This window comes from Triplophysa rosa, linkage group LG11 (assembly GCF_024868665.1).
Source record: "Triplophysa rosa linkage group LG11, Trosa_1v2, whole genome shotgun sequence".
Lineage (NCBI taxonomy): Eukaryota > Metazoa > Chordata > Actinopteri > Cypriniformes > Nemacheilidae > Triplophysa > Triplophysa rosa.
Window position 1 is genome coordinate 5,644,146 of NC_079900.1, and position 13,760 is coordinate 5,657,905.

The 13,760-nt window shown below is 43.4% G+C and overlaps 1 protein-coding gene across 3 annotated transcripts in view; it reads left to right on the plus strand.

Moving 5' to 3' along the window:
- The first annotated feature begins 88 nt into the window (after window positions 1–88).
- The window catches only part of ep300b (E1A binding protein p300 b), a 31,370-nt gene continuing 17,698 nt past the window's right edge, over window positions 89–13,760 (plus strand). Inside the window, exons 1-14 of one of the 3 annotated variants that reach the window (XM_057347200.1) lie at window positions 89–2,722; window positions 3,814–4,448; window positions 8,882–9,037; window positions 9,512–9,752; window positions 9,935–10,048; window positions 10,255–10,476; window positions 10,577–10,685; window positions 11,310–11,441; window positions 11,551–11,668; window positions 12,061–12,229; window positions 12,429–12,506; window positions 12,601–12,689; window positions 12,794–12,946; window positions 13,205–13,669. In XM_057347200.1, the coding sequence (XP_057203183.1) occupies window positions 2,629–2,722; window positions 3,814–4,448; window positions 8,882–9,037; window positions 9,512–9,752; window positions 9,935–10,048; window positions 10,255–10,476; window positions 10,577–10,685; window positions 11,310–11,441; window positions 11,551–11,668; window positions 12,061–12,229; window positions 12,429–12,506; window positions 12,601–12,689; window positions 12,794–12,946; window positions 13,205–13,669 (2,775 nt within the window). In that variant the 5' untranslated portion in view covers window positions 89–2,628. The remainder of the gene's footprint in view (window positions 2,723–3,813; window positions 4,449–8,881; window positions 9,038–9,511; window positions 9,753–9,934; window positions 10,049–10,254; window positions 10,477–10,576; window positions 10,686–11,309; window positions 11,442–11,550; window positions 11,669–12,060; window positions 12,230–12,428; window positions 12,507–12,600; window positions 12,690–12,793; window positions 12,947–13,204; window positions 13,670–13,760) is intronic. The other 2 variants (XM_057347201.1, XM_057347202.1) reach the window with 2 other exon arrangements.

A 13,760-nucleotide genomic window follows, 5' to 3' on the forward strand; every position in this document is an offset into this window, starting at 1 on the left:
CACAAGTTTGTTGCTGAAAGATGACAATTAATCTGAAATTAATCAGTCACTACAAATGTGAATCATCTGACCTAGGTTGCATTTTTGGGTATCCCATTTAAAGTCCTTCAGGCTAAATCTAAACCCATAAAAGTATTGCCTATGTAGGTAGGGCGTTTTGATGTATGTGATTGCATTGACTTCCTCAAAAATGAGTCTAGTAGGTATCTCACTAGGTTAAGAGACAGCATGCAATCTTAAAATGACAGGTTTGAATGCACCTAGAAATTTGCTGTTCAGGTAGGGGGCTCACTAGATTTTGAGACACAGCCCTTGGGGTGAGCTGACTCCTAGACAAGCTACTTGACCCCTGTGATTCTCAAGGAGGCTGACCGTCCCTTCAGTTAGTCAACCGATGTATCTTTGGTTGAAATACGAAGCAGCCTTTACTGAAAATCGTGCACTGTGTGTATCATCCACACCGGTCATCTATCCAGTCACTCCATCATCTGATGCTGCTGGACCCCTCGCGCCCGCCCAGATGAGCATACTTCGAAACAGTGAGGAAATAGCACTGTCCGGGAAATCCCGATCGCCATCTCCCCCTCCACCCCCCTTGCTAATGTTACTGCACCTCCAACCTTCCCTCCCCCAGCCAGAGGAGTAGAAACAACAAGCCGCCATTTTGTTTGTGCGGAGAGAGTGAAGGAGGCAGGAGCGACCGAAAAAAAGCCACTCGGGCGCCGATCATTGCGACTCTGAGCGCCGCCGGCTGCGCAGCGGCTCCGTCCTCTCGGATCCACACTGGATAAAACGCAACCGGGCGATTACCGGAAGACAACGGAGGGAGATTATAGATTCTCCCGTGTAAAAATTAAAGAACGGATCGGTTTTCCTGTCTTTTTCTTTTTTTAAACGGAACGTAGAGGCGGAAGAGGGCAGTACATTTAAACGAAGGGAAACCCATCAGAGGAAAAGGAAAATAACAGCGTTAAAAACATCTACAGCCCCCATCGTCACGAAGTGGTGAAAAAGGACAAAATTGCATCGCCGGGTGCCGGTGGACGACACCAAAAGTGGGAAAAACAGCAGGAACTGTGCAGAAGAAGGGAGAAATTTAAAAGGGATGAACGCGCAGGGGGGTTCACAGCATCACAAAGCTTACGAAAGGGGTTTGAGGACCCCCAGATTTTGGGGGGTGCAGCTGGCAATATCACCAGGATCGGCAGATGCTTCGGACCCAACGTATTACTGAAGCCCAACTCGATTCGGTTTAATCTATTTTCGACCCACCGCTGTTTCTATTGCTTATTGCAGCTTTCCTCGATGCACTGCAAGCTCTTCGTGCAGTGACAAGATATTCTGATTTACTTGATTTGTCAGTGCATTGAAATACACGCATATACATTGAGCATCGGTCTACAACTTAACTTGATTTTCATTCTTTGGTTTGTGCGCACACAAACTGCACAATTGCAAGGGAACATCTTGCACTTGCGGACCATTTAATATCCACTTTTAAAATCATTTATTTTGCGTTTTGCATGCACGAGCGTCTGTGCGCAGTGCGGGGTGGTCGTGTTCTCTTGAGGCAATGGTCAGAGATTTTCTGCAAACAGTTTTAACCCCCCCCCGAGCTCGTGCACTGGACACATTCACACAGAGGGCGCACGAGTCAGATTCAGATACGAATGCACGCGTGCACGAACGCAATAAACTAACTTGTCACCTTTGAAGTGGTCGCAATATATTGAGACGTTGGACGCTTCTGGTGAAATATGCAAGTTGTTTGTAATACCATAAAGTGTCGACTCGTGCATGCAAACTGAAGCCATTTAGCTCTATGTGCACATCTGCATCCTTGTTATCTAAGGAGTTGCACAGGACTACATTTGGACTATTTAAATGACGAAAGGATACACTAATGTTACCTGGCATACGATTGCTTGGTTGTAACGATTGCAAATTCACAATTTTCAGTATATATTTATTTTACCTTCGTCATTTAGGGGAAATAAATACTAAAGAAGAATCTCATACATCCGTGTCAGTTTTAAGCGGCATAATGGACTTTTAATTTCCCTTCCTCCACGTAAAAGTGATGCTGGGTGAGAATCTCAAGCACTACAATGCACACCCGGACCAAAGAGAGGAATCATTTTGAGTCTTTGCGTTTTCCCATTAACATCGCACGAAGCCGCACATCCACAGCGGAGTGACTTTGGGTCGCTTTTCTCCATCACGTTTCCTATCTCTCGTACACAACGCCTTAAAAAATCCAACACTTCGGTTCGCCGCCGACAATGGCGGAAAAGACGGATGCAAGCAGCGAGGATAAATCTCGGGAAAACTGCTTAGTCGCCGACGAGGCTACGTGAGTTTGCGCGACCGTCTGTCTGTTCCTCCCTTCGGAAACATACTTTGAGGAACTAACGAGAAAAGGGGGACTTTATATCGAATCGGAGGACAAAGTATTTTTGTGGACAACTCTTGTATTGCATTGCATGCATGCATCGTCCCATGAGAGGTAAACGGGAATCCGTCCGGAGCTCGTGAACAAGGGACTTCGATTGAACATCGACTCGAGACTCCACGGGAAGGGCTATCCTTCGCGGGATATATGCTCAAGCGTTAAATTGGAAGAAAACTATGGCCGATAATGTGCTGGACTCCGGTCCGCCTTCATCAAAGAGGCCTAAATTGTCTTCCCCGGCTCTGTCGGTCTCCGCGAGCGATGGAAACGGTAAATAATAACGTTCACGCGCTGCGGCGTGCGGCTGGTCTCGCGCTTGAACGCTGCCGCTGTTAGCGTGAATGCATGAAAATAACACACACGACTTGTATTGTTGGTGCTTTTATGTTTATGTACTTGTTTGCGGCATTCGCGTGAATTTAAATAACTTAGCAAGAGGGCTAGCTGGCTAGGCTCCGTGTTTTCATTTGAAGTTGGTGAGGTGTGTTACAACTCTGTGCGTGGTCATCGTCGTGTGTACGCGATGTCTTTCCGGGTGTGTGCAACAAACTTTTGCTTTGTGCGTCGTTGTGAGATGTCACTTATAAAGTTAGATTGGCGTCAAAGGTTTATGAGATAACGCATTTTGAGTGTAGATGTTGTGTGCATGCAAGGAAACTCAACTTGCACAAGTTTTAAATCACGTTTGCTTGACAAGATTGCGTTGCGATTGTGGCTCGAGACTGAAGTATGCAAAAGTTGTTTCTTTTTTAGTTTGTTTACATTTTAATGTTTCTTTCGGTTTAAATGATTCTTTAGTGACTAGCAACATCTCTTAAATTGACAATAGTAGCCCATGTTTTTTTTAAATCTTTTTATTTGCTCAAATTGACACTGATTCTACACTACACTTCGAAAAAGAAAGAAAACAGAAAATGGGCATTGATATGTCAGTCAGCAGATTTAGGTGAAACTTCCACCTCAACCAAGAAAACAGCTTAATGTCAATGGCAATAATATATAAGATGTCAGGTGTTTCATTGTTGTTGCTGATGTTGGGTCCATCAATAATATGAACACTTTATTCATAAGTTTCGTGCTGCCCATTCAGAAGAGGTTGTATTATTAGTTTTCGGTGGGTTGATTTATCAATACCTGCCATTACATAGTAAAAGCCCCCATTTTGTCCCACCGTTTGTCCATTGTTATTCTGTGCCATGTGTTTTTTATTAGTATCAACCACTGGTTGTGTATTTACTGTGTGTACTTCGGTTACTTCGTCTTGACATCAGGCTGACAGCTGTACAACAGTGCAATAAATGATAACCCATAGGCCATGAAACTACTACTATTCATCTAAATCTGAAAATTTTCTCTCACAGATTTTGGCTCTTTGTTTGACCTGGAACATGACCTCCCTGATGAACTCATCAACTCGTCTGACTTCGGCCTTTCTAACGGTGTGGACTCTGGACACTTACACACCAGTCTGGGTGGAGGGGGGACATTGGGACCTCTGGGTGGCTCAGGCCAGGACACTGCTGCCAAACACAAGCACCTCTCCGAACTCCTCCGCCCTGGCGCCCCTCAGTCCGCTTCTGCCGCTTCGGGCAGCCCGGGAAACCCGGCCTCCATGGGGATGATGGGAGGACTGGGTGGCAACCCCATTGCACAGGGTCTGGGTGGCCCGCAGCAGCAGTCTGGCCCGCAGCAGCAGTCTGGCCCGCAGCAGCAGTCTGGCCCACAGCAGCAGCCTGGCATGGTGCCACAATCTGGCATGGTGGCTGGACTGAACCGGGGAATGATGGGAGCCCATAAAGGGAACGGACAGCCGCAAAGCATGATGGGAGGGCAGGTGATGAACGGTGCGCCTAGAATGCGCTACGGCAATGTGAACATGAACGCAGGTGTGGCTGGTAACGGAAACATGTTGCCGGATACCCTGCACCAGCAAAATGCAGGGCAGCAGATGGCACAGACGGCTGTAAGGCCACAGCAACCAGGAGCCGTGAATAAGGTAACACATGGAGGGGACTTTTTGGAAATATGGGTATTAGTTTATTAATTATCAAATTATATATTTGTAAGAGCTTTCGGAATTCTGAAAGGACATTCTTTAGTTTTGTATATTATATTGCATTTCTGTCAGTAGATCCTCCTAAAAACTACACACAGCACCTTTAACTCTATTATAATATCGCCTAAATATTAACCCTTCTCATAGGCATATGGATGTAGTTTTGTCCGACCAACTCTATGGTAAAAAGCCTTTTAATATGTATTTCATCCTAACTTTTGTATGAATAGAGTATGCTTCAACACAAGACAGAAAATTCCATTTAGCAAACTATTTTATGGGGTCTTAGACTCTTTGAGAGCATAAAACAAAAAGTTGGGTGTACAGAAGCACAACTTTCAGTTGTGCTCAGATTTGATTTTCTTAAGATGCTTCAGGGAACTTTATATTAGATATTAAAGGTCAAACAAAAAGTTCTCAGGATTTATGACTTTTAAAGGCTAAGTTTTCTTTTCACACTTTTTATAGCGTGCATTTAAACGCACATTTGATGTTTTTTCTAGTAATGAAATTAATAAAAGTACCATAATGTGTCGGCACTGTAACAGTGAAATAATAAAGGAATTCAGCTCCATTATAAATACTTTGAAAACTATTTGACATCTATTTATTGTTTGGCTAGAAGATAGGGGTGTGCATCGTCACTGGTCTCACGATTCGATTACGATTATTATGTCAACGATTCAATATCACGATGCGTTGCATCATCAATTTTAAATATTACTGCACAAGTAAGTATGTCTCCCTCACACTTTAACACTCTGTCTGCATCGCACGCGAGCGGAGCTGTGTGACGCACCAAAAGACAACAGAAACCATTAAAGGTGCAGTGAACTGGCCGTTTTTATTGTTTTATACTATTGTCTGATTACATTCGAAAACATCAAAATCAATAAGTAATAGGCTATTTTCTACCCTGGTTTTGAGGCTGGCTGGAGAAACGCTCGGTTTTTAAGGGCGGGCCGCATAGAAGACTTGGAAGTAAATGCCCACTGCTATGATTGGACAGCAGCTTGCGTAGTTGACTTAGTTGGAGCCTTCTGTGACTTTGGTTAGACACGTAACGTTACGTAACGTGATTTTACTCAAATTTACGGACTTATTTCCCAGATGTGATGGCAAGGCTTTGCGTGTAGTTTGTGTAGCCTATAGTTGTATGGTGTTTAGTGATATATGACCGTACATGTCAGCATTTAAGACCCGCGAACCGGACAGAAGATCACCGCAATCGCGGGTCTCAAATGTTATAGTTTTCATGATAACTAAACAAACGGTAGACTCCCGGCTAAAACGACAGTGTTGGCAGATATGGATATGACCCGGCACCAGAAATAATATCAAAACGCTTCAAAACAGCCTCCATTATTCGCAAACGGTGGATAAAACCTTGAAAAATGATATATGAGACCGCCAAATCACAGAGATCCCGATTACAATTATTACAAATGACTAGAGGTCCCCAGGTAATACTATCAGGGCATATCAAGCGATCTCTAACAAAGCAATAGTGACGCATAATACAAATATGTTTTGCTCACATAAGATTGCTGCGCCATTCCTATCGGATCCAATGTTGACGGCACAGCACTGCTTTTTAATTTTAGTCTCTCCGCAAAGTTCAAGCACTTGTTCAAGGAATCCGCGTTGAAATGAAGCGAACAAACGCTCACTGTTTTCCCCACGTGAGCTGGAACGTCTTTAAAAATGAACTTCAACCACGCATTCTAGGGATGGGCGATATTATATTGTTTGCGATATACCGGTAGAAATTCCCCACACGATAGGAATTAGTCTTCCCGCGATATAAACGATAAATTCTAGTTGATGACGTATTTCTTTGTGAGACCCATTCACAGCTCATATGTGAAGCGAAAACGGGTATAGCGGAGGGCGGACGTGAAGCTGAGATAGAGTTTGCACTAAAAGACGAGCTCTAAATCTCGTTAAGGTTGGTACTGTAGATGCATCCGAGTTAATGTTTAGTTTCACTTTCGTTTTATTTAATTCATTTGTTAAGTATTCGTTGATAGTCATAATACGTTACACCACAACATTTAGTTTGGCTAAAAGTATTTATTTAAACATTCGTTAGATGTTATGCGCGCGTGCGCAAATTGTTTAATATGATTTCTTGCCAGTTATATACAGGATGAACGGAGCGTCCTGTGCGCAGCTCGCGCACACATGTGCTTTCATAGCGACAGAGCGTGCACAGCACTGCTGCCTGTTTACATACAGTACAAATGCGAGTTTGTATTACGTTATTTTAAATACGTTTATGAGCGTATAAAAGCATGGATTATTTAATTAGATTTCTTTTATCCGCATTTTTCTGTTCTCTTTCTGTAGCGCGAGTCATAGACAGATTCAGTGTATGTTGCTGTGAGAAGAGAAGGTTCACACAGTTCAAGAGAGAGTGATTGACAGCGTGCTGCGATCGATCGTTTCCACCCAACAATAGGCTATATACAGTTTTAGGTATGACATGATGTGTTTATTGAGCTTTAGTTCATTTAACTTTTCTTTACTACAACCTTTTGAAGTCGAATCTCACTATTATATTTTATATTTACAAAAATACTGTAGGTATATTTTAGCAGCTGTTTGATTTGGGGTAAGTTTTACTTTTTGATAATATTTGTTTTTCTGAGGGTCTAGACTACATGCAGCTACTATCACTTGACGCAAAAAAAAGCGGCAGGTGGCGTTATGGATATATCGTCATTTTTATCGTTATCGCAACAAATACCAGGAATTATCGTGATAGAGTTTTAGGGCCATATCGCCCATCCCTAACGCATTCCTACTGTCGGAATCCGAAGGAAGGTTATGCAGCGACTGTGTTCTTCCACAACCAGGCACTGCACAATATTTTGCGATCTTTAACAGCATGATGCTTACACTCGCTCTATCTGGTTCCGTGCAGCTTGTGTTCAGTAGTGTCATGCGTGAACCAGTGGGCAGGGCTGGAGAAGTAGGCGTTGATATTCTTCTGTGGAGGCGGTGTTCAACCTACCTATGATGTCGTAGATAGGTGCATTCCAGGACCTGCCGTTCGCTGAGCCTCGTGTCAATAACGGTTGTTATTTCAATAACAAGGACGTTTTCAGGTCTGACACTTACAGGATGTTTGCTTGAATACGATTCCTTCTTATATAACAAAAGCTCGGGTTAAAATTGTGGTCCTAGTTCACTGCACCTTTACGAACAAAGCGTTTGTCGCACCGCATCCAATGGGGACAGAATTTCTGTAGATAATAGGTTCTATAGTTTTTTGTCACGTCGCACTGCTCGCGTGCAGCTGTAACTGTTTAATCACTTTCTATTTACAAAAAACAGTAACCACTGGCACATATGATGTTTAATTGCATGTTTTAATAATCGATTATATGTTTTTTATTCATCGATGCAGTAATCGTTCGCATCTGCATCGCGATGCATCATAAAATCAATTATTTTTGACAGCCCTACTAGAAGATATTGTTGTAGAAATCACACACTCGTGCATTAATGCGTGAAGATCTGTGTGTTTGTCTATATTGTGGTGTGTCTTTCGTTATTGTGATAAATTCAGCATCATAATTCTTAAAAATAAAACAGACCTCGGTTGGAAAAACCTTCAGCTCATTGACACGAGGAACTGCGAGCACCATTTTGTTGATTCACAGGCGATTGCACAACCTAGACCGCAGGAAATGGGCAGAAAAGAGGGAATGAGATTCTTATTGTGTCTTTGTTTTGCTGGGTGCTTGTAGATAGTTGGAAATTCTGACCATTGAATTGGAGGTTCGTTTGAGGAATTGATACTGCGGCAGCCCTGACATTTCAAATAGATATGGATAGATGATGTGGGTAATCCAAAAGAATGTGTGCATAAAATCTTGTCACTGAATACAAAACACATTTATCCTACATTTTTATTATATTGGCTGAAATCCCCATTGATATTGTTGGTGTTTTTTCTTGTTTTCTTGTTAAAATGCTTGGCTCTTTGATTTTGGCTTCACAGTGCTGTAGAATGCCGATGGATTGAGTCCTGTCATGCAAGGTTATTTTAGTTTACTCAAATTAAAACTTTGAAAATGTACCTGTTCATTGAAATCAAATCAAATATTGACCAACATTTTTTTGGAAAAACTTAACTCAAGGAAAATTTAAATGTTGCCTCAAAAATAAACTGAAGTAAGTTTAAAGCAGTAAAATTATAATAATAAACAAAAACTAAGATAAAACTAAAATAAAAATTAATTAATCCTAAAAAAAATAAATATCTAAAAATAAATGCCGATTTAAAATATTAATAAAACTAAAATCAATACTATAACTCATGTTCATTAAGCAATCAAAAAAAAAATTCTATTTTTCTCTCTCAGATGGGAATGATGGGTTCCCCGGGCCCCTACGGTGGTTCATATGGTCAGTGTGGAGGACAGTCCATGGGGCTCCAAAATAAAGCAGCTCAACCCAACAGCATTAACCAGTTCAACATGGACAAGAAACCTCAGCATGGGCAGAACATGGGTGCCATGGTGAGAGAGCTACAGGCTAAATTTCACAGCGAACTGCATTAACACAGTCACAGACCCTACAGGACCAAATGGATAATTCCTTCTCTGCTGATAAAAAAACAGCAAAAGGGATAGTTCACCTAGCAATGAAAATCCTTTCATCATTTACTCACCCTCATGTCATTTCAAACCTGTATGACTTTATTCTGCAGAACACAGAAGATTTTTTGAAGAATGTTAATAACCAAACAATGTTGGGGTTCATTGAATGCCATCGTATGACACCAAACCACTGAGACATTTCTCAAAATATCTGCTTTTGTGTTCCCTCATATACAGATTTAATGACTTTGGGTCAGACCGATATGTTGGTTTTATGGGGTTGTGATCATTGTTCTGACCCTGTAATGCAATGAAATATGCACAAGACTGACCCATGCCAAACTTTGGCCCTGGTTATAAAAAAAACACTTCACACTTTCTTTCTGTCTTTAGCAGAGCTCAGGTGTGGTGGGCTGCGTATCCGGGCCAGCTGGGGCGACGGCGCCTCCTGCAGCGGACCCCGAGAAACGCAAACTCATTCAACAACAGCTGGTGCTGTTACTGCACGCTCACAAGTGCCATCGCAGGGAGCAGGCCAACGGAGAGGTGCGCCAGTGCAACCTGCCCCACTGCAGAACCATGAAGAACGTCCTCAACCACATGACGCACTGTCAGGCCGGCAAATCCTGCCAGGGTGGGTGAATTGTCTCTCTTTCTGTTATACGATTTGCTTTTGTAGCTGTAAAGCAAAACCTCTGCATTGGCAGCCTATTGCGATGCCTCCATGACATATTTCTAGTCTTTCATTCATATTTCATCTGCCCACACACAAACCGAATGATACGGCATTACTGAAGTGTTTGTGTTCCTCTGCAGTTGCTCACTGCGCCTCCTCCAGGCAGATCATCTCTCACTGGAAAAACTGCACGAGACACGACTGTCCTGTGTGTTTGCCGCTTAAGAGCGCCGGGGACAAAAGAAACCAGCAATGTAAATTAACACACTTAATGCCTTTATGTATCCGGCATGCATTTTACTCTGATCCTTTACACATTGTGTTCATACACGTTTGTGGTTGATAAACATGACCACATTTTGACCACATTCGATGATGGTGTGCATGCTCATTTATTCTAGGACTGGGTTAAAGTGTCATGGTTTCACTGTATGTGTGACTAATGCATAACTCTCTCTAGCTCTGTTGGGAGGAGCTGGTATGGGTGGTCCATTAGGGGGGTCTTTACCTGGTGGCCAGCCTTCAACCCCAAACCTAAACCCGCCCAGTCAGATTGACCCGAGCTCCATTGAAAGGGCATACGCTGCCCTCGGGCTCACCTACCAGGGCAATCAAGCAACCAATCCGAATCAACAGACGTCTGTGCCCACCCAACCTGGCATGAGGCCGCTCAACAACATGGGTAAGTGTGACGCATTGTGTTTGTGGATAGAGAGGGTTGTGCTATCGGACACACAAATATGAGTGCACCAGAAGGAACTGTTGTACAAAATGTGTCGCAGCAGGTGGAAACCCAATGGGAGTAAATGGTGGAGTCGGACCCCAGATGACGAACCAGCATCCCGGAATGCTTCCAGACAGCTTGCTGCACCGAAACATGACAGCTCAGAGGTAATGGACATCACTGGAGATCAGTGAAGCGGCACCTCATCTGCGCTGTTTCAGTCTGCAGTCTGACACAGTGGAAGGGATAATGGACAGTCAGACGGATGTTATTGCAACATAAACCCAGACAGGGTGATCAGGGTGCTCTTATAGGGATCTGAACATTTTCATTTACTCATCCTCATGTCATTTCAAACCTGTATGACGTTCTTTCTTCAGCAGAACACCAAAGAAGATATTTTGAAGAATGTTAGTAACCAAACAACATTGACTTCCACTATATGGATAGAAAACCACTGAGACATTCTCAGAATATCTTCTTTTGCATTCCACATAAGAAAGTCATATACAGGTTTTGGGTGGATGAATGATGACCATTTTTTTCTGTGGATCTTCTTAAAAAGTTTGTTTTGGAACAACTGCATGCAAACTACACCATGTCCTGCTTATCCATGTATTTACCTAAAAATAAGCAAAATTTGATTTATTTCATTAGATGTTATCCATTCAAATATCCTGAATAAGTGCTCCACCATTGATGTGCGTCGGTTATTGTGAAAGTTGACCAGTCAGCATTGAGGATTCCATCGAGTCATGTAATCACATGGGATCTCTCTCTCTTTCTCGCAGTCTGATGAATGACACTTCAGGGATTGGTAATATGGGGTCCACAGCGACAGCCGCGCCTCCCTCTGCAGGAATGAGGAAAAGCTGGCATGAAGACATCACGCAAGACCTACGGAATCACCTCGTGCACAAACTGTGAGTAACACACACACACAGACATGGGTCTGCAGTAATTTGCTAGAGCCAATTTATGCCAAACAGCGTTTTCCTCTCTTTTCCATTTGCATGATGTGTGTGTGAGTAGAGTGCAGGCTATCTTCCCCACTCCAGACCCCGCGGCACTGAAGGATCGACGGATGGATAACCTTGTAGCTTATGCGCGCAAAGTAGAGGGCGATATGTATGAATCTGCCAACAGCAGGGTGAGAACAATCACACATTTCATGTAGATTTCATCCAAAACTTTCATAGAGAATATTAAAAAATCTAAATGCCTATTTAAGAAACACAAAATTGAGTTTTTTGAGAAATGATTTTGATTTGTTAATTATTTATGTGATTACTTAAATATGTATTTGGCCTTGTGTTCACTTATTTGTGTGCAAAACCAGGTTTTAAAGATTAATGTCACAGTAAAGATAACTTTTTCAACCATTTTTGCACAATTTACATTTTTTAAATAGGTTTGATTTATTGCTTTGTGGCTGGTTAGAACACTTAGGTCAAAGTCTGAGGATTTTTCTTGTGGCCCTGATGGTCATGTCTGTAGTGAATTTCTGTCTGAAGCATTCATGGTAGCATCCATTTCTTCCAGGCTGAGTATTACCACTTGTTAGCGGAGAAGATTTATAAGATCCAGAAAGAACTGGAGGAGAAGAGGAGAACCAGGCTGCAGAAGCAGGGCATGATGCCTACTCAGCCTGGCATGCCCAACAGTGCACTACCTCAAGCACCAACCGGCATGAATCCGACGCAGCCACCCAGTGCGTACCTACACCACACATACACCTGCATGTAATTTAAGGACATGTTAAGGTTGTCAAACGTTTTTAACGGTACAAGACCACCAGAACCTTCAAGAAGCACGTTTTGTTTTGCAAGATGCCTCGTAAGATTGTCGTGGCACTTGAGTAAAGAACAGAGTTCAAACGATGAATGGTCTTTCAAATAAATCTCTTTTAGATGGACCCCATTCAGATTCCTCCCTTGGCCAACCTACTGGACCCACCCAGATGGTCAACAGAATGCAGAATCCTGCTGGTATGATGCATTCATTAACCTGTTTGTAGTTACAGCACAGATTTGTGTAGAACATGTAAATAAAACCATTTTTGTGATGCTCTCACCTGTGCAGGTATGAATCAGTTTCCTCAGGTGGGAATGCAGCAGGCAATGGGTCAAAGGGCAACGCCACCTCTGCCGATGGGAGCGAACCTCAATCAGGTAATAGCAATCTGCTTCATCGTTCATATTCATTATACATACAGTACGTGTGTGTTTAGATTTGTTTCTCGGTTTATTTGGCATCTTCATTCTGTATGTTATAGATGAGTATGCAGGGAGCACCTCGAATGGCTCAGCCCAACGTAAACCATCTACAAAACCAGTACATGCAGAACCAGTTTCCGGGTACAGGTGCTGGACTGGGCAAGGGTACGGTCGGCCTAAACCAGCCTGCAGGGCAGGCGACCATGTCACAGGTCGGCTAATAAAAGAAATTCACAACTTCTCTAATAGTAGTATGATTGCACTAATACTGTTTAGACACACTGGAAGGAAAGTGCTCAAGTTTGCTCTCTCACCCAAAAATAAGAATTCTGTCATCATTAGTCACAAAACAACGTTGTCATCATAGCTCTTTAAAATCTCAGTTATAACATTTACTTGCACTCATGTCGTGCCTAATCTGCTTGCCTGACTTTGTTCCCTAAACCAAAAAACTGATGTCTTTCATACAGTCTCAGAATCAGATGTCGACTCCGCCGTCGCTGGCTGTCAGAAGTCCCGTAGCTCCGTCCCAGCCACCAGTCTCGGGCTCTGGAACCGCAACCGGCCCCCAGGGTCCTCCGTCCAGCCTATCCCTACCTGCTCAACAGCCCGGCTTGCATGCGCACTGTTCTCCCTTACGCCAGAACTCCCCTTCTCCCGCACGCAGCCTCACCCCCACCCCTGCCCCGCATCAAACGCCCCCGCATTTGCCGGGCAACCAGACCCCCCAACCCCACACCCCTAATTCTTCGACCGCTATGGCCCCACCGGCAATGCAGCTGCCCCCAGTGGCACAGGGGGTGGGCTCGGAAAAAGCCAGTCAGTTACAGCAGCAGGCACATGGGGGCGGAGCTCCAGGAGGCCCCCATACAGGCCTCGCATCATCTGTGCCTTCCCAGAATGCCCATGGGCTTTGTGCACACCCACACACCCCTGTGAGTATTCCACAGTGCAACATGTTGTTGTTGTTTAGGCTTTTGTGCTTGTTGCATCTTGAAAATGGTTTTAAGCTCGCTGTTCAGTGGT